General features: G+C 47.4%; 1 protein-coding gene across 3 annotated transcripts in view; it reads left to right on the top strand.

Annotated features, from left to right (window-relative positions):
- The window catches only part of man2a1 (mannosidase, alpha, class 2A, member 1), a 197,357-nt gene extending 177,767 nt beyond the window's left edge, over positions 1-19,590 (top strand). For all 3 annotated transcript variants that reach the window (XM_056290632.1, XM_056290633.1, XM_056290631.1), the window contains 4 exons: positions 542-678; positions 1,548-1,739; positions 5,117-5,227; positions 17,648-19,590. In XM_056290632.1, coding sequence (XP_056146607.1) covers positions 542-678; positions 1,548-1,739; positions 5,117-5,227; positions 17,648-17,824 — 617 coding nt within the window. In that variant the 3' untranslated portion in view covers positions 17,825-19,590. The remainder of the gene's footprint in view (positions 1-541; positions 679-1,547; positions 1,740-5,116; positions 5,228-17,647) is intronic.
- Positions 19,591-21,533: the final 1,943 nt, after the last annotated feature.

The raw sequence follows: 21,533 nt of genomic DNA, 5'->3' as shown, positions 1-21,533 counted from the left end.
ATACCTCTACTAGCTGGTCAGCACAGGCCTGGAGTACATGCCCTTTTACACAATCAGGCCCAACTGCTTTCTGTGTGTTGATGCTGTGGAGTGTGTAGAGCAAGAGTCTGCGGGTCGCCCAACAGACTGAAACCTACTGGAGGTTGGTTATCGTCTTTGTCAAACGGAGCAAAGAAGTTTTTCAGCTTCACTGCTAGGTTGACAATATTGTTGGCTGGCGTTTGCTGTGTGTAATTTACCCTTTTGTAATCTGTGATGGCCTGGATGCCTTGCCACATCCTCCGTGGGTTGGAGTTACTGTTTAAGCCCTCCTCTATTCGTAGTTTGTATTTATGTTTTGCAGATTTGATACCTCTCTTAAGATTCGCTCTGGTAACACAGTAGGCTGAATTGTCTCCTGATTTAAAAGTCGTGTCTCTTGCCCTGAGCAGCTGTTTGACTTACCTGTTCATCCATTGTTTCTCATTTGGGTTGTCCTGTTTGGTGAAGCTCAGGGGTTGCAGGTAATATTAAGTCAACGTCTCTATTTCTCTGTGTAAAGGAAATTTGGAGGTTGTATTGGACCGTCGACTCCAGCAGGATGACAACCGGGGCCTTGGCCAGGGAGTCACCGATAACAAGCTAACAGCTAGCTGCTTCCGCCTCCTGCTGGAGAGGAGAAGAAGACAAGAGAAAGAGGTGAGAATGGCTGGAGAGAGTTCGTAAAAATGAGCTTTTGACTAGCTGCTAGTAGCTACCTCCTTGAACTCCTGGAGAAAGAACTGCTGGTGAAAGAGGAAGAGGAGGAGGATGTTAAGACAGCAAAAGGAGTTAGCGCCAAAGAGCTAACCACTAGTAGCGAGCTGCTTTGAACTACTCAGAGAAGGGAGGAGAGAAAGAAGTGAGAGAGGGGGAGTCAAAGATGAGGTTAAGACTGAAATGGTCAGTGACAGCAAGTTAAAGGCTAATAGTCTGTCCTTTGAACTGAGAGGGTTAGCAATAAGGAGCTAACTGCTAGCTAGCTTTGAAATCCACTTACAAAGAAGATAAGAAGAAGAAAGCAATAGGCCAACTATTGAAGTAGAGGCAGACGTGGCTACATTGTGCACTAGGATAATAGCGAATTGTCATCCACCAATATGAAGAAAATGCCAAAGGACTGTTAGCGACAATGAGCTAATGGCTAACTGCTGGTAGCTAGCTCTTTTCAACTCTTCATAGAAAGACGGAACGGAGAAGGGGACTAGGAGAGCAGAAATAAACTCACCTCCTCAAAGAGATGAAGAACAGAACAAAAGACAGACGGTGCATAGGAGTGGAGAGAGGAAGGAAGTGAAAGAGAAGAGCGAGAGATAAGAGAGTGAGATCATGTCCCTGGTGGAGAACCGTAGACATAAATGTAAAGCTCTCTTTCTGTTTTTGTCAGTTTTCTTCTGGTTTTTTTTCTCTATTTTGCTCTGTTTCTCTCTGTCTCTGGTTTTCTCTGTTTCTCAATGTATCTCACACTTTTGTTTTCTGTCTTGATCGGTGTCTGGTTTTTCTTTCTCTGTTTGTCTCTCTCTTTAAAGGTTGCCCTGGTGAGCTACCCATCACTGATTAGCCACGCCTCCTCTCTTCATCTCCTCCAACCCCTACTGTCTATGGCTGTCAACCCCGCCTCCTCCGCGGCCTCCCTGCCCCTCCTCCCTTCCTATCAGCCAATCAGGAAAGCCCTGCCATGTGACCTGCACCTACTCAACCTGCGCACCATCCAGAACAAGGTGGGTTGGGTGGTTCATTAACTGGTGAGCATCCGAAGTGCCTCACTAGCTAAGTTGGCTGGTTCATTAACCAAGAAATTAGCTCTGGTAGCTAACCAGTTGATTAGTTATCTAGTCTGTTAGCTAGCTTGTCAGGTGACTGATATGTTTTTAAAGGGGAACATTTCACCAGATTTTATGTGGATATCCAATGATGGCAAATGTAGTCAATTGAAGCAATAAATTCTATCGTGCATGCTATGCTAACTGAGAAATCTGAGTTCTCATGGTCACAAAGCCATCCCGGTAGTGCCTACATGTACCAGGATGCATTGCGTGCGAGCTTCTGAAAACCAAATCTAAAATTCTTCCAAAACTCGCCCAGTTCATGGAGATGGACGTTTCTTTCAGCTCTGTGTACAAAGAACGGCATCGTAAAATCTTCACTCTTCGATCAGAAAACCAAAACACAAAATAAATTGAATTGGATTAGTTTTATCGACAGCAAACATGACTTCTTGTTGTATTGTGCCTGGATGCAACAACTCCAGAAAGAAGTGAGAGCAGGAAGTGGGCAGAAGCTATCATGATTACTAACAGATGTTGAACGGAGCAAAGAATGGCTCCGAGCAGCAAAAAGCCCCAAATATCACAAGAATGCACTGACATCAGTATTGGGAAATCTTTGGATATGCTCTTTGCATTTTGCCGCAGATGACTACAACAGAGAATGATATTTCAGCTGTGCAAATACTCTGGTGCATATGTAGTGAATTCAGGGGCAGCTGGGGAACCGCCGCAGCCAGGACGCGAACCCAAGTCTCCCGCACCATGGACAACTATGTTAACCAGTTGACTAAAGAGTCCGACCCCATCAGCCAAGGGCAAGCGAGTCCATCCATCTGTACACGCTACCCTACACCCCTCCCTCGGGAAGCACGCCCCCGCGCCTCAGCACATCAGCCCCCCCACGCCTCTCAGTGCACGCGCCTCTGATGGCCCCACGGTCTCACCACCCCACCCCCGATGCCAATGCAGTGAACCCAGGGGGGCAGCTGGGAACCACCACAGCCGGGACGCGAACCCGAGCCAAAGTTGTCCCTTGTCTCCGATTCTGTTTGTAATATTCATGGACAGGATCTCAAGGCGCAGCCAAGGTGAGGAGTGTGTCCATTTTGGGAACCTCAGAACTGCATCTCTGCTCTTCGCAGATGATGTGGTTTTGTTGAGTTCATCAGAACACGACCTCCAGGACCCCCCATGGAGCGGGAGATTGACAGGTGGATTGGTGCAGCATCAGCAGTAATGGGGACGTTGTACCGGACCGTTGTGGTGAAGAGGGAGCTGAGCCGGAAGGCAAAGTTTTCAATTTACCAGTCAATCTTCATTCCAACCCTCACCTATGGTCATAAGCTTTGGGTAGTGACCGAAAGGGTGAGATCGCGGATACAAGCAGATGAAATTAGTTTTTCCTCCGTAGGGTGTCTGGCCTCAGCCTTAGGGATAGGGTGAGGAGCTCGGACATCCGGACGGAGCTCGGAGTAGAGCTGCTGCTCCTTCATGTCGAAAGGAACCAGTTGAGGTCATTCAGACATCTGTTTAGGATGCCTCCTGGGCGCCTTCCTTTGGAGGTTTTCCGGGCACGGCCAACTGGGAGGAGAGCCCGGGGTAGACCTAGAACTCGCTGGAGGGACTACATGTCCAATCTGCTCTTGGAACGTCTTGAGATCCCCCAAGAGGAGCTGGAGGGCATTACTGGGGAGAGGGATGTCTGGAGTGCCCTACTTAGCTTGCTGCCACCGCTACCCGACCCTGGAGAAGCGGCTGATGATGAGATGAGAGATGAGATGGTGCCATGATAACAACTTCTTTCTAAATGTCAGTAAGACAAAATAAACCTTGTTGACTTTAGAAACATTAGAGTAAATCACATTCCTGTTTCCATCAATGGGTCATCTGTTTAAATTGTGGAGTTTTAGATTTCTCTGTTTACACATCACAGACACACTCACATGGTCTGTCAACACCAACTGCATCCTGAAGAAGGTACAACAGAGATTGTATTGCCTAAGCCATCTCAAGAGTTTTGGTATGAGTGCCAAAACTCTTATGAACTTTTATCGCAGTACCATGGAGAGTGTCTTGACAGGCTGTCTCGCAGTGTGGTTTGGAAACCTGACAGCTCAGGTCTCAGATTGCTTCAAAAGACTGTAAGAACAGCCACAAAAGTCACTGGCACAGAACTACCACATATTCAGAATATGTATACCACTTACTGCAAAAGGAAAGCCCAGAACATCATTGCAGACACCAGCCACCCCGCTCATGTTCTGTTGTCACTCCTTCCACCCGAAACACGGTTCCGGAGCATCAAATCACACACCACCCATCTCAGTAAGTCAAGTCAAGTCGAGTCAAATCAATGTTATTTGTCTAGCCCAATGTCACAAATTTCAAATTTCCCTCAAGGTGCTTTACAGCAACACAACATCCTGTCCTTAGACCCTCACATCAGATAAGGAACAACTCCCTAAAAACCCTTTAACAGGGAGAAAAAATGGGAATAAACCTCAGGGAGAGCAAGAGAGGAGGATCTCTCTCCCAAGACGGACAATGCAATGATGTTGTGTTTACACAATTTACACAATACAACATTGAAAGAGGATAACACAATTATAATGGAATTATAAAATATATGAAGAATATGATGAGGAGATGCCAAGCAGTGTCCAGACACCACCGGAAACCAGGAATAGCTGCTTTCCACAGGCAATCAGGTTGCTGAACAGCTGATGCACCTATATGCACCTTACATCGTTGTGTTATTGTGTATTGGATGTTGTGTATATAATGTATGAATTCATTGTGTACATAGTCTGTTTTTTGTTTTTTTGGTGATGGTTTGTTCTTGTGTCCTTAGTCTGCATGTCCCGCATGGTAAAGTAGAGAGAGCCAGAGCACAGGGATTTCATGGTATTCTAAATACATCATTTAAACTTGAACTTGAAAGTGCTGTAAGTGTGCCAGAATTCGTCAGAAAGGCTCATGCCTGGGCAGAAAGATAAACGCGTACATTAAGATATATCACATTCAATGACAAAATAAATCACCGATATAACATTTACAGACAAACAGTACCTGCACTACTGAAGGAAAGGACACACAACGAATAAAAGACGCCGAGAAGACATGTACTAGCTATACACAACAGACAGCAAACGACTAGTCAGTTACTTGGCCTTTTGTGGGTTAAGTTTGCTAGTTGATAAGCTGACTGGGTACAAAGCAGTAAGTTAGCTTGTTAACCTGAACACGAACTTCGAAAGTGTGAGTCATCTATGTAGACTTTTAGTTTCTGCTTGACTCTTCATCTGTTGGTCTCTCTGTCTGCCAATCAGGAGGGCGCTGGACCTTCTGACCAATCAGCTCTCATCCTGCACAGGAAAGGATTCGACTGTGATGTTTTGAACACACCCGCACACCTTCACTGTGGTACAACGCACGGAGAGGTAATGCACACACATACACACACACACACACACACACACACACACACACACACACACACACACAAACACACACACACACACACACACACACACACACACACACACACACACACACACACTGGCTGACTTTGTGCCTCTTGGACGATGCTCTGTCGTGTCTTCTGCTGCTTAGCTCAGAGAGCAGAAGTAGTTATGGGGCTTTAGTGGGAGACCTGCACAAGCAGTTAGGACAGTATTTACAGCCTGAGCTCCTGCGTAATGAACTCAGTAATCAATGCAGAAAATCTGTGGAGCTGCTGCAGCTGTTTGCCGATGACATAGAGATCACATATGCCCCCAGAGCTACACAGTGAGCCGTCACGGGACCAGTTCATCAGAGCCCTCTTCCCCAATGTCCAGGTACAGCCGCAGCATCCACAGACTTAGCAGGCGGCCTTGGGGATGGCTGTAAAGAGGGAGTATGTGTGGGGTGGGGCTGCTGTGAACTGTCACAAGGAGAGCCTACCTGTGGTGAGGGCTGCAGTGGAGAGCTCTGCAGAGGAGAGAGGCCAGCATGGGTGGCTAAAGTGACTGAACTGATAAGGGCTGTATCGCTGCATACAGCATGCAGGCCGTGCCCGGGTCCTTGGGTCTGCTGGGGGTGTGGTCAACCAGTGCATTTTGTAAGGTAGTTCCCCAAGTAAGCCAGGGCTCAGGGAAGCAGCTAGGACCCATGTAGAGAGAGATATACCAACCCCGGTCCCAATCCCAACTCCAACCCTGTTTTTTCAAGCCTCCCTGTCGGCAGGAAGGGTCCAACAGCATAGCCGGGGGAGCCAGGCTCCACTCCCCCCAGAAGCAGATGATAACACATGTCTGGAGCCTGTCGTGATGGTGGGGCGTACCTATGTTGGGAACACTTGTTATGTCCCTGTCACATTGGAAGGGGGGCCTTGCTCTGCTCTAGTGGACAAATGGTCATCAGTGACTTTGATAAAGCTGGATGTGGTGCTTGGAGGGACACAGTTTGCGCCCACCACTGTGTGACTGTACACAGTCATAGGTGGGCTAGCACCTCTGAAAGGCAAAGGCATATTGACTGTGATGGTGGGGCGGGGGTCAGTCCATCACTCAGTGTAGATGGCTGTGGTGCAGGAGTTGTGCATACTGGGTTTGTATTTTTTTAGGGCTATGGGCTGCCAGCTGGAGGATTGGTGCGCTTCAAAGGGGGGCCTGCTGTCACTATGGCCCTCATTGACAACCCTACCATGCCGCCTGTCAGACTTTTAATGCCAGCTGTTAATTCATTAGAGACTATTTTCAGGCCCCCCCATGTCCTTTCCCCCTGTTCAATCCGACTAGTGTAACTCCCCGCTTCACCACCCAGCATGAGACAGTCAGCTCCAGCCCCATCCTTGATGCCCCAGACGGGGGAGAAGGGGCACTGTGTGCAGTAAGGGAGGTAAGGAGGGAGAACTGGTGCAGCCTGGACCCTCAGCAGCATTAGCAGCTGTGGGAGCTGCTGCTGGACTTCCATGTCAGTTTTGCCATGAGTGAGGAGGAGCTAAAGAGGACTCACCTAGTACAGCATGAGATTCATATGGGGAAGCACAGGCTATCAAGTGTCACCCTCGTTACCTCCCTTTGGCTTCTCAGAGGGCTTGTGATCAAGCCGTGTTGACAATGCTGCAGGCAGATATCATCGAGCCTTTTGGCAGCACCTGGGCAATAGCAGTCGTCATGGTCCCCAAGAAGAAAGGTGGCTGGCGGCTCTGCTCAGACTACAGGCTAGTTAATGGGGAAACCAAAAAAAATTGATACCCCCTGCCTCGCATCAACGAGTCTCTGGACCTGGTCTTTGGGTCCTGCTGGTTCTCCTCCTTGGACCTCCACAGTGGGTATTACCAGGTATCTCTCACTCCAGAGGCCAGACCCAGGAGGGCCTTCTGCAGTAGGTGGGGGTTGTTGCAGTTCAAGATCCTCAACTTTGGACTTTGTAATGCCTCTGCCACCTTCGCAAGATCGATGGACAAGGTACTGGCTGGTGTTCCCCAACAGCAGTGCCTGAATTAACTTGACGAGGAGGATCTGGTGCATGGCAGCTCATTCAAGGCTTCCTTGGGATCCCTGCAGCTGGTACTGGAAAGGGTCAGAATAATCAGAGCAGCTAGCGTAAACCTGCACTCTGAGAAGAGTCACTTTATGCAAAGAGAGGTATCCTTTTTGGGGCACAGGGTGGGGGGGGGGAATTGGAACCATGGAGGAGAACCTTCAGGCTGTCGCAGACTGGCCCACCCTCACCAACTAGAAAAAACTGAAGAACTTCTTAGGTCTGGCTTCGTACTACCGGAGGTTTCCTGCACTGCGTCACCCCTGTTTCAGCTGCTGCAGAAAAATGGAGACTTTGTGTGGACCGAGCAATGTCAGGGGGCATTGAGCAATCTTCAGTGTGCCCTGACCGAGGTCCTGGTGCTTGCTCCAGCTGACCACACCCTACCGTTCAGCCTAGACACAGACACTAGCGGCATGGATGTAGGAGGTGTGCCTTCTCAGTTGGGGCCCGAGGGGAGTGAGTTTTGGCATACTTCAGCCAGTCATTCGAGAAGACTGAACTGTGCTACTGCGTCACCCACAGGGAGCTCTCTTGGCAGTGCTGCTGTCAATCAGGCACTTCATATACTAACTGTGTGGCCTGCACTTCACTGTAAGGACTGACTTCTCTGCTCTTCGGTGGCTCATGACATTCAAGGAGGCAGAGGGACAGGTTGCTAGGTGGTTCGAGGAGCTCCAGGCTTTCAACTTCAATGTGAAGCATAGGGCCAGGACATGCTACACCAATGTAGATGCCCTCTCACACCACCCGTGTGCCACAAACAGGTGCCACTAGTGCAAGCAGAGAGAGGCCCATGAGAGCGATCTGTTTGAGGAGGAGGAAGGCTGTGCTGCAGTGCAACAGGTGGAGGAGTTTATCTGCTGGGCGCTGCAGACAGTGGACATGACAGAATGCAGACAGCAGCATGAGCGAGATGCTGACCTTCAGCCTGTATGTCAGTGGGTGGAGGCACAGACTCAGCCTCTGTGGGAAGAGGTGGAAATGTTCCCCATAGCAGCCAAGGGGCTGTGGTTACAGTTTGGGGCTCTGCGACTGTGTCAAGGTATACTACAGTGGGTGTGGAATGAGCCAGAAACAGGGGAGGAGAGGTGGTAGGTGGTGGTTCCCAAGGGCCTACCGGAGGCAGTGCATAAAGCCAGGCATGGTGCTGCAGGGTCTGGGCATTTTGGAGTTACCAAGACACTGCACCGCCTCCACCAGGGTTTCTACTGGGGTCAGTGCATGAGGTACATTGAGGATTTTTGCAACCTCTCTGACCACTGTACTTTATTTCAGGTAAGGATCCCCTTGGCGTTCCTATACTTCACTCCAACAGTTTCCAGTGGGGGCCCTGATGAAAAGAGTGACAGTGAATGTAGTGGGTCTGCTGCCTCACTCAGACAGGGGTAACCGCTATGTTCTTTCCACCATAGACTATGTCATAAAATGGCTAGAGGTGTAAGCCCTCCAAGACCAGGAGGCAGAGACAATCATAGATGCCCTGGTGGAGGGCAGGTTCAGCTTTTTTGGAGTGTTGAATGCCATACATAGTGACCAGGGGCGGAATTTTGAGTCCCAGGTGTTTGCCTCCATGTGTGAGCATCTGGGCATACACAAGATTGAAACCACCCCCTTGCAGCCCCAGAATGATGACTTGGTGGAAAGATTCCATCTCTGCTTGGGCCAGCAGCTGGCCATCCTCACTTCGCAGCACCAGCAGGACTGGAATGGTCATCTACCCTTGGTGCTCATGGCGTGTCACTCTGTGATTCTGGAGACCGCATCCTGCACGCCTGTCCTTCTCATGCTGGAGAGAGAGTTCTGCATCCTAACAGAGTTGGCGTTTGGTCAGCCACCAGATTCCCCAAACATTTCCCCAGGTCTTGAGTATATCAGCAGGCTTCAGAACCACCTCGAGTCAGCCCACGGTTTTTTCCCGGGGGCAGCAGCAGAGTGCCGATGTGAGGCAAAAACAGAACTATAATGTGAGGGCACAAAGGAGGCACTTTTTGACTAGAGAGCTGATCTGGGTCTACAGCCCTCAGTGGGGGAAAAAAAAGTGTGCCCTAAGCAGTGGACGGGTCCTTGCAGAGTACTGGGGAGGTTGGGGGAGGTTGTTTACAGGGCGCATGTGCCTTCGAAGGGGAGGAAAGTGGCACTCCATAGTGACAGACTGGCCCCTTACAGAGGGGGATCTTCCTGACATGCATCGGAGACACTGGTATCACCACCCCAGCCTCCCCTCTCACAGCCTGCTCACTCCCCTGCCATCCTCCCTTTGACAACGCAAGGGGCTCCAGTGATGGTGTCCCCAGCCTTCTCGTCTTTTCCCCCGGCACTCTTGTCCTGGTCCCTGGACTCACAGAGTGGTAGCTGCCTGCTAGTGACTGAGTCACCCACCTCCTCTTGCTCTGTCCCCCCTCCAGTGGCTGAGTCTTCCTTCCCTGTTCCAGCCCCCCAGGCTGTGCATCCACGAAGGCAAAGGATGCCTCCAAGTAACTTCAGAGACTTTATTTGACCCCTTTGAGGATAAGAAATAGTTGGTAGTGAGACCCGTGGTTCCTGGAGCGGGCAAGAATGGGCCCTGGTCTACCCGGATATTCCTAGCTTAGAAAAAAAAAGTTTGGGATAATGGGACTGGACTGTGGTGGACTTTGGTTATTTGTTATGTAAAAAAAAGGGAGTTCAAGCAGCAGGCAGTTGTATAGTTGCCCCAGTAGTTTGGTTTAATGCATTTTTCTCACTGCATCATGTGGATTTAAATGTGGTTGTATTTTAACTTCTGCCCTTTAATTTTCTCTTGAAGGAATTAAGATATTGTTGAATCTTGAGAGGTAACTCTGTTCCTCGAGGGCGAGGAATTTTGTGGTGATGTAGTTATGAAGCGACCCTGTACAGTTGGGGGTTCTGGATTAGCGGGGTCAGTCTATCATTTCCCCTGCTCTCTGCCAATAACGGGGATGCATGTTACTTTGGTTATTGTGCATGCCTATGGTTGGTGGAGCAGAAGGGGGCGGGCTGCCCGCTGGGTACTTGACTGAGACATTGCTGCATGTATGTGTGCTTCTGTTGGTGCTGTCTTGAGTGGGTTAATAAACCGATCGATTTGAGAAATCACTCTTTTCTCCGCTTTGTTAGTGAAACACTACAATATTGTAGCAACCAAAGGGGATGGGCTGCGGTATAGCACTTTGTTCTGCACAAAGGATTATGGGGTTGGGAATTGTTAAGATTCATGTTGTATTTTTATGTGTGCAAATTTTCTGCTCATTCTGGGATGTATTGTTTTGTTTTTTTGGGGGGTTTTTGGGGGGGGGGGGTTGGGTGACTCAGACTAAATAGAAGACTGTTTACTGCTGACTGGCTGTGTATTACATTACAGTCATTTAGCCGACGCTTTTATCCAAAGTGACTTAGAGTAAGTGCATTTAACGTAGGAAATCAGGAGAACTACTAGTCATCAGAGGTCATTACTGCATCTAAACAAGCATCTAAGAGCAAAACCAGTGCTTAAGTAAAAGCACAAGATTTCTTTTTTTTAATGAGTGAATACAATAAGTGCTATTCTAGATGAACCAGCAATTCAGAATCACTCCAGAAGTTAAAATGCACACTGGGTTGAAACTATAGGACCATGACTTAGAATAACGTCGCCTCTTGTGACCTTGGGGGGGGGAGGCATTGTAATGTTGATATTCTGCACATGGTAAGTGCTGTAAAAATAAAAGCCACTCTTGTTGGTCGCGCAGCGTATGGGACACAGGTTGGACATTAAAAAGAAAGCTCATCTGTGGTCAGTGCAGTTCGCCACATTGGTGTCAGAAGTGGGATGGAGCAAGTTAATCGACAGCATCATGAGATAAAAGAAACCATATGAGACATGTTCCAGCTGACAGTGTGGCCAGTCCAGCTTGATGCGACAGTGCACCCCGACAGTTTCCGGCACAAAATAGGCACCGACCTGAGAACAGTCGCCCCGCAGTGGTCAGAGGGGACACTGCAATGCCATCAGCTGCCGTTGATCATCCAACAACCATCCAAAGCAGCATCCAGATGGGCCTGTCCTTACCCACAGCCACGGAAATACTTCCACTGACCGGACCAACCACAGTTGATGTGACCCCTGCACCGGCGATACCACCAACGACCCCTCCACCCGATGCTCTGTCAACTATGGCCGTCCACTGAACCCCTGCTATGTTGCCGAGGTATGGTGGTGAGACGCCATGGGAGCCCTATCTCACCCAGGTGCAGCTTGCAGCACGGTACAACCGATGGGGAAACGAGGAGCCTGCCATTCACCTGGCTCTCGCACTGGAAGGGAAAGCATTGCAGATACTGCTTGACCTCATGATAGTGGAGCAGAGCAACTTCCTGGTCTTCACCACAGCACTAGAGAGACGTTTCGGGCAGCGTGTCTTCACGGATGAGGGCAAGGAGCAGCTAGTTAGCTAATATCGGCAGGAAGGAGAGAGACTGTGTACACTTCGAGCAGATGTGCAGCTCCACGTTCAATGCAGCTACCCACAGTTCAGCGCAGCGGACCAGGAGGACCTTGCCCTGCACACCTTCCAGTGAGTGCTCGCACCGCATTGCCTACACCAGCATGTGCGACTCGCTGCACCCTGGTCGCTGAGTGAGGTACTACAGGAGGCAGAGTGGGCCGAGGTAATCATCTACAACCGAGCCACCCCACTGAGGACGTCATCTTGCCCATCTGTCAGAACAGCAGACTGTGATGGCAGTGAGCTGGAGGACGACGACATGGAGTCTGTCCACCAAGCTCCGCCACCAAAACTTCGGCCCCGACGACGACCACTACGGCTACCAACTGCTGCTACCAATGTGATGAGCTTGGTCACACAACCCATGACTGCCCAGCACCAGCACCCAAGCCTACAGTGGTGCTTGAAAGTTTGTGAACCCTTTAGAATGTTCTATATTTCGGCATAAATATGATCTAAAACATCATCAGATTTTCACACAAGTCCTAAAAGTAGATAAAGACAACCCAATTAAACAAATGAGATAAAAAAAATTATACTTGGTCATTTATCTATTGAGGGAAATGATCCAATATTACATATCTGTGCGTGGCAAAAGTATGTGAACCTCTCGGATTAGCAGTTAATTTGAAGGTGAAATTAGAGTAATGTGTTTTCAATCAATGGGGTGACAATCAGGTGTGAGGGAGGTGCCCTGTTTAATTTAAAGAACAGCAATCTATCAAAGTCTGACCTTCACAACACATGTTTGTGGAAGTGTATCATGACAAGAACAAAGGAGATTTCTGAGGATCTCAGAAAAAGTGTTGTTGATGCTCATCAGGCTGGAAAAGGTTACAAACCCATCTCTAAAGAGTTTGGACTCCACCGAGCCACACTCAGACAGATTGTGTACAAATGGAGGAAATTCAAGACCATTGTTACCCTCCCCAGGAGTGGTCGACCATCACAGATCACTCCAAGAGCAAGGTGTGTAATAGTCGGCCAAGTCACAAAGGAACACAGGATAACTTCTAAGCAACTAAAGGCCTCTCTCACATTGGCTAATGTTAATGTTCATGAGTCCACCATCAGGAGAACACTGAACAACAATGGTGTGCATGGCAGTGTTGCAAGGAGAAAGCCACTGCTCTCTAAAAAGAGCATTGCTGCCCGTCTGCAGTTTGCTAAAGATCACGTGGAGAAGCTAGAAAGCTATTGGAAAAATATTTTGTGGACGGATGAGACCAAAATAGAACTTTTTGGTTTATAAGGGAAGCGTTATGTTTAGAGAAAGGGAAACACTGCATTCCGGCATAAGAACCTTATCCCATCTGTGAAACACGGTGGTGGTAGTATCGTGGTTTGGGCCTGTTTTGCTGCATCTGGGCCAGGACAGCTTGCCATCATTGATGGAACAATGAATTCTGAATTCTTAAGGAAAATGTCAGGACATCTGTCCGTGAACTGAATCTCAAAAGAACAGTGGTCATACAGCAAGACAACGACCCTAAGCACACAAGTCGTCCTCCCAAATAAAGATTTTAAAGAATAAAGTTAATGTTTAGGAATGGCCAAGTCAACGTCCTGACCATAATCCAATCAAAATGTTGTGGAAGGACCTGAAGCGAGCAGTTCATATGAGGAAACCTACCAACATCCCAGAGTTGAAGCTCTTCCATATGGAGGAATGGGCTAAAAAGCCTGTAGTAACTTGTGTAATAAACTAGATCCACTTACCTGTATGTCCACTAGGTGGCAGTAGCAGTCAAACACTCACAGTGGGCGTGACACCTGGTTCCAATTTTGAAACCGGATGGCTCAATTAGGCTCTGTGGAGGCTAAAAGCTAACTGTCAATCGTGTCTCTCCGCTAGAGCAGTATCCTATTCCAGCGTCTGTTTGCGGCCTTGTCGGGGGGGCAGTAATTTTCTAAATTAGACATGAGCCATGCATATGCTCAAATTCTCATGGATGACGAGTCTAAAAAGTACCTCATGGTGAATACTCACAAAGGCGTTTTTACTTACAACCGCCTACCCTTTGGGGTATCGTCGGCGCCGGCCGTGTTTCAGAGAACAACGGAGGGTCTTCTACAGGACATACCCATGGTCGCAGTATACTTACACGACATTCTCGTCAGCGTGGCTAGCAAGGAAGAACATTTGCGAAACCTGAATGAAGTGCTTAGTAGGCTGGAGGAGGCTGGGTTATGGCTAAAATGAAGCAAGTGCCAACTGCTGGAAAATGAGATGTACTATCTGGGACATAAAGTAGACGCACAGGGTTCACATCCCATGGAGTCGAAGGTTAAAGCCATTGTGGACGCTTCGTCCCCGTCCAGTGTCACAGAGCTCAAGGCATATCTTGGTTTACTTAACTACTATAACCGTTTCCTTCCAAACCTCTCCACGCTGCATGCGCCGATGCACCAGCTCCTCCGGAAAGATGAAAAATGGGAATGGACTACAAAGCAAGATGAAGCTTTCCAAAAGTCAAAAGAGCTTCTCCAATCAGCAAGCGTGCTAGTCCATTACTCTGCGGACATAGAATTGATCCTAGCATGCGACGCCTCATCGTATGGGGTGGGAGCAGTGCTTTTGCACAAAATGCCCGATGGCACAGAAAAACCACTAGGGTTTATGTCAAGGACACTCACTCCTTCTGAGAAAAGGTGCTCTCAGCTAGATAAAGAGGGCCTGGTCGTGATCTTTGGAATACAGAGATTTCATAAATATCTCTGTGGTCGTAGATTCACGATCGCCACTGACCATAAGCCCTTACTATCCTTATTCCATGAGATGAAACCTGTCCCCCAGATGGTTTCCCCAAGAATTCAGAGATGGGCAGTTCTACTTCGAGCATACGAGTATCAGATAATCTACAAGCCGGGCAAGTATCATAGTAATGCCGATGCTCTCAGTAGACTCCCGGTTCCAGAGCTGGTTGAGGATGACGGTCTACAGGATCAAGAGCTGATGATGGATCATATGGACAATGTACCGGTGAACATGTCACAAGTCAGGACGTGGACGGCGAGGGATACCACACTGTCCCTGGTGCACAGCGTTGTCTTGAATGGCTGGCAAGAGGTAAAGGATCCTCAACTCATGCCATATCACACCCGCCGTCTGGAGTTGAGTATGCGAGATGGGTGTGTCCTGTGGGGAGCCAGAACAGTGATTCCTCCGCAGGGGCAGTCTGTTATGTTGAAGATGCTCCATCAGTCACATCCGGGCATGTATCGTATGAAAGGTTTAGCAAGGTCTTACATGTGGTGGCCACGGATGGACGAGGATATCGAAAAGGAGGTCAGCATATGTGTGGAATGCCAGCAAAACAGAAAATTGCCACCTAGTGCACCATTGCACCCCTGGGAATGGCCCGAGCTGCCATGGTCCCGCATTCATGTGGACTATGCAGGGCCGTTCCAGGGCAATATGTTCCTGGTAATAATTGATGCACATTCGAATTGGCTAGAGGTTTATCCGCTGAATGCCTCTACAACACAGGCAACAATTGAAAAGCTATGGCAGTGCTTCGCAGTCCATGGATTGCCACAGATGTTAGTGTCTGACACGGCAGTTGCTTCATAAGTGCGGAATTTAGCCACTTTATGTCACAGAACGGGATTCAGCATGTCACCTCAGCGCCGTTCCACCCCTCCTCTGACGGTTTAGCGAAGTGGGTGGTGCAGACCTTTAAAGAGGGGATGAAAAAAATGAGAGGAGATAGCATCGAGGCCAGAGTTTCCAGGTTCTTGTTCAGCTACCGCATCACCCCTCAGGTGATGACAGCGTTGTTGCCTGCAGAAATGTTGATGTCCAGACTACTGAGATCTGCGTTTGACCTACTAAAACCTGACCTAAAGTTGAAAATTCAACAGAAACAGCTGAAACAGAAAGAACATCGTGACAAAACGGTCAAGCTGAGAAGATTTACACTTTGGGATGCTATATACACAAGGAATTACAGCTTAGGACCAAAATGGATTCCAGCTGCAGTTGAGTAGTTTTCTGGTCCTGTTACCTATACAGTGATTCTTGGCAGTGGACAGAGGATGAGGAGACATGTTGACCAGGTGCGAGCATGTCACCCGGAGTCCTGCCAATCTCCAGACCAACCTATGGAACCTCCAGAAGAGCTGGAATGCAGTCCAGAAGTAGCTCCTGTGAGACTATCAGAGAACCCGGAGGTTGAACAGAGGCCTGCGGTTGAACCTCGGGGGCCAGAGAGGGTGATCCCTGAAAGGGTGGTCTTACCTTTCGCACTACCGCCACAGGAGGTTCGTCACTCCACCTGGCAGAAGTGTTCCCCAACTTATCAAAACAAATCAAATCAAATCAATTTTATTTGTATAGCCCAATATCACAAATTACAAATTTACCTCAGTGGGCTTAACAGCAACACAACATCCTGTCCTTAGACCCTCTCATCGGATAAGGAACAACTCCCTAAATAAACCCTTTAACAGGAGGAAAAATAGGCAGAAACCTCAGGGAGAGCAACAGAGGAGGGATCTCTCTCCCAAGACGGACAGCGTGCAATGGGTGTTGTGTTCACACAATTTACATAATACAACATTGAAAGAGGATAACAGAATTATAATGGACATAAAATGTATGAAGAACATGATGCACAGGATGCCAAGCAGTGTCCACATGCCAACGGAACAGTCCAGGACCCAAGCCACGCAACCAGCATCATCATGTAGTAAAAGAAAAACTTATGTGAGGAGAGGAAGGGCAGGCAGCATCCAAATGGCGACCACCATCACCACGGAGACCTGGGAGGAGAACCGACTGCACATGCACACAAGAGAGACTCACATGACACCATTCAAACACAGAAAAAGAGAAAGGAGAAGACATAATTCAGAGAGAGAGAAAAGACATGTTAGAGAAGAGAACAGTTTGCAATAGTCATTAGTCATAATCAATTAAATCATCAATTAGTCATAATCTATACTCTGTAATCTAGACTCGAATCTCGTCGGCAGAACAGTGGTTGGTCAATTCATTGAGACAGCAAACCAACCCGCCATCCAGTACAGGTTGTGAAGCACTCAACTTAAAGGCAACTAGTTGTAATCTAAGGCAAAAAGATGAGTTTTAAGTTTGGATTTAAAGGACTAAACAGACTCTGATGGTCTGATGGCAGCAGGCAGGTTATTCCACAACAACGGAGCCCGATAGGAAAAGGCCCTGCTGCCACCAGCTGACTTCTTTTTAACTTGGTGTACACACAGGAGCCCTGTATTTTGAGAACGAAGTGCTCGAGATGGCATGTAAGGTTTAAGGAGACCAGACAGGTAGGATGGGGCAAGCCCATTTAGGATTTTATAAGTCAGCAGAAGCACCTTGTATTCTGATCTAACATGGATAGGAAGCCAATGAAGGGAGGCAAGAATTGGTGTAATATGGTCAAATGTCCTAGTTTTAGTTAGGATTCTAGCAGCAGCATTCTGAACCATCTGAAGACTTTTAGTACCAGCATGTGGCAGACCTGAGAACAGAACATTACAGTAATCTAGTCTGGATGAAACAAATGCATGTATTAGAATCTCTGCGTCAGCCATGGAGCGAAAAGACCGAATTTTAGCTATGTTACGTAAGTGAAAAAAGGCAGTCTTGGTGATTTCTTTAATGTGCTTATCAAAGGAAAGGCTGGGATCAAACGTAACACCAAGATTTTGCATGAAGACAAGTGTTGTGTTATGCTGCTGCTCTAACTGTCACCGTGATATGGTCCCCCTCCCTCTCTCTCTCTCTCTCTCTCTCACTCTCTCTCTCTCTCTCTCTCTCTCTCTCTCTCTCTCTCTCTCTCTCTCTCTCTCGCTCTCTCTCTCTTTCTCTCTCTCTCTCAGTTGGACCTGGACAACATGTTTACATCGCTATCTGTTCACAACCTCCAGCGGGTCACACTGACCCTGATGCACCCTGAAAATGAGAGCGGAAATGACGCTGGGGACAGTGACAGCAGAAGCCACCATGTCAAACTGGAGCCCATGGAGGTCCGGACCATCCAGGTCCAGATCGGGTGATGGAAAACCCCATCTTGGCCAGTTTGACTATAATCATTCCAACGCCTTTTTGATGAGGAATTAATTAAAAATAAATGTTGAGGCAAGTTTTGTTTGTGTTAGACGTTTTCCCTTGTTTCTACTGTCAACTCCATCTGTCGGTCTCTTGCACAGCTCTGCACAGTTGCACTGTCAACTCCATCGGTCTGTCTCTTGCACAGCGCTGCACAGTTGTACTGTCAACTCCATCCGTCTGTCTCTTGCGCAGCTCTGCACAGTTGTACTGTCAAATCCATCTGTCTGTCTCTTGCACAGCGCTGCACAGTTGTACTGTCAACCCCATCTGTCTGTCTCTTGCGCAGCTCTGCACAGCTGTACTGTCAACTCCATATGTTTGTCTCTTGCACAGCTCTGCACAGTTGTACTGTCAACTCCATCGGTCTGTCTCTTGCACAGCGCTGCACAGTTGTACTGTCAACTCCATCTGTCTGTCTCTTGCGCAGCTCTGCACAGTTGTACTGTCAAATCCATCTGTCAAATCCATCTGTCTGTCTCTTGCACAGCGCTGCACAGTTGTACTGTCAAATCCATCTGTCCGTCTCTTGCACAGCGCTGCACAGTTGTACTGTCAACTCCGTCTGTCTGTCCCTTGCACAGCGCTGCACAGTTGTACTGAAGCTGTTTAAAATTTGCACTTCGATTAGAAGGAAACGATTCACAATAAGACGCAAGAAAGAGACAGTTAAGTAAATAATTACACAACGAAACAAGTGGGCTATAAAACATGGTGCAAATAAGGCAGTAGGCAGCATGGCCATGGGAGGGGGTGCAGAGGTAACGGCAGCACCCAACTGATCAGGGTTAAGATGTAACTGTTATGTGGGGTTAAATAGTTTTCACAGTAAATAGCCTCACAATGAAAAAAAGTGGCCCGGTTGTTTTGAAACACAACCTAGTCTGATGACCAGGATCTGTGGTGCCATGTGCTGAACCACCGACTGGGGCGACAGGTCGTCTGGCAACTGGAGGGTTGCTGGTTCAATCCTTGACTCCTCCTAGCAAAAGCGTTGAGGGGTTCTTGAGCAAGATTACCCCTAAACACCCCTATGACCTGGTTGTTACCTTGTGTGGTTGACACCCCGTCTGTGTGTGAGCGCGTGCGGGCAAACGTGAGACCTTCGTCGCCTGTAAAGCGCTCCGAGCGGCTGTTGCAGCAGTAGTTCTGGTGGTTAATGGATTCAGCATTTTGTCATGCTGATGGGATCTCAAGATGTCAGGGTTTCATTTGTCGGATCCTTCACGTGCAAGTGCAATGAGCAGTGGAATGATGTTTGGCAAACTCCGGAAACTACAACAAAGAGAAGTGGAAACAATCAAGTAAGAATGAAATGAAATGCAATACAATTGTAAAAACTTGGGATAAAAGTTCAAATAAACTGTTTCACTTTTTTACATTTTATTGTATTTTAGGGAAAAAAACATTTTATTTTAAATCCTAAATCCTTAAATCATCCAGCGCTAAAAGAAAAACACAAACCAACAAAACCAAACATTTTCAAATAATCGTATTGTTATTCCATCTTATAGCATTTTTGATTTTATTTTCTTAGTCTCGAATGATTTTTCCATGTTTTCATTTCTTTTTTCAGGGGAAATTTTAATAATGTACTACTGAAATGACTTTTTTATATCGGTGATATTTGGAAAATTAAAAGGTTTTGTAATTTTTGGGAAATGTTGCTTCTTTATCTTTGAAAATATATAATAAATTGTGGGAGTGCAGGAATGAGGAGACGGAGAGATCGAGTCGAGTTAATTCCGTTTACTCGCCACACAAAACAACACCGATACAGCTCAATCTCTCCTGGCAACCAGCTAACCAACCGCTAGGCTGCTGCCAACATGGCTCCGCCCCGGAAACTCTAAACCGTGCCTGCGTCATAACGCTGAACGTCTTCCTTGAAGGAGCAGAAGCCCCTGGTGAAGCTATCCTCCATTGTGTATCGCCACAAAATAAAGAAAAAATAGATTTTTGAAAAGCATTGCAGGGTTTCCCCAGACATTTACCAAACGTCAGTTGAAGAAATAAAATAAAATCTAAAAGGAAAAACTGCAGAGAAGATGCTTATGTTGTCACAGCAGATGGGCTCTTGACTTGATGTTTTAGTTGGTTTATCTAAACAGGTACGTTTGGCTGGGGTCTGTCAGGCGCAGCTCAACAGCATCGGTTTATTTGTTAAGCCCGATGGGGTTGTGCCCATTTTCATCAAAACAGAAGCTGCAATGTCAGAGAAAAGGCAGAAAAAGATATGAAGCTTTTTGTCCAGTTGGGAAATGTTAGAGATGACAAGCGACTGGTGATGTGAGAGACACACGGGTTTATATGTTGTTTAACACGTGGCATCGTATGCGCTGTGCTATCACCAGATACAAGCTTCAGGCATTACCGCAGACCTGACCATGCCACCTCCCCAACACAAACCCTGCCTCCGAGGGTTAGCGTTAGGGTTAGGGTTAGCAGACCTGACCATGCCACCTCCCCAACACAAACCCTGCCTCCGAGGGTTAGCATTAGGGTTAGGGTTAGCAGACCTGACCATGCCACCTCCCCAACACAAACCCTGCCTCCGAGGGTTAGGGTTTGTGTTAGGGTTAGGGTTAGCAGACCTGACCATGCCACCTCCCCCAACACAAACCCTGCCTCCGAGGGTTAGCGTTAGGGTTAGGGTTAGCAGACCTGACCATGCCACCTCCCCAACACAATCCCTGCCTCCGAGGGTTAGCGTTAGGGTTAGGGTTAGCAGACCTGACCATGCCACCTACCCAACACAATCCCTGCCTCCGAGGCACCGCCCCCTCGCCTAACTACCGAGGGAGACCCTGCATTGTTAGAACAAAAGGAGAACATTTTGATTTTTTTTCCAAATATATGAATTTCCGGCAAAGCTATTTCGATTTCACTTTAGTTCAATATTACTAAATCATTTGCTTCAATGACATTTCCAAATAGTTCACGTTTGCAAATGCAGAAAGGGGCCAAGGGCCCTTTTGATGTCTTTCTGTGCCATGTGTTATTAGACACAATTTATTTTCAAGTTTACAATGTGCACAGTAAATTTGATTCTGGGACATTAAAATGTTTTGGAAATTATGAATGTACGATATTTTTGTAATTTTTTTCAAAAACTCTCAATTGTTGAACATTACTTTAAATGCTGAATTTGGGGAAAGGGGAAATCACAAAAATGTCAATCAATGCAAAATGGTAATATTGGTCTTTCTCAGACTTTTGAATAACAAAAGTTTGGAAAATGGTGTTTTTCCTCACTTGTGTTGGAAAGTTTTGCTCATGTGAGGAATTCACATAATACAAAAGAGACCAAATTCAAACGAAACTATCCAAATGAAAGAAAATGCTACCGTGGGCAAATTCCACAACCCTAAGCAAAAGTCACTATCGTTAGTAAAACTAGCTGGGTTGAGTTCAGGGATCAGGGACACATTATTGTCATTTCTTACATGTTCAATCGTTTTCTTATGTATTGTTATGTTTTTACGTCTGTATTAATTGTTGTTTGTTTGCCTGTCCAGGGACTGCAGATGCAAATTAGCTGCCAGCTAATTCTGGTGCAATTGTAAAATTGTGCGTTGTCCCTGTCAAATACACAATAAACTAAACTAAACTAAACATGTACTTGCGTAGACAAAGAAACAAAAACTCGTTTCTTCC

The sequence above is a fragment of the Lampris incognitus genome, chromosome 12 (assembly GCF_029633865.1).
Source record: "Lampris incognitus isolate fLamInc1 chromosome 12, fLamInc1.hap2, whole genome shotgun sequence".
In the NCBI taxonomy this organism is placed as follows: domain Eukaryota; kingdom Metazoa; phylum Chordata; class Actinopteri; order Lampriformes; family Lampridae; genus Lampris; species Lampris incognitus.
The sequence above is the reverse complement of the archived record's forward strand: the minus strand, read 5'-3'. Positions and strand labels throughout refer to the sequence as shown.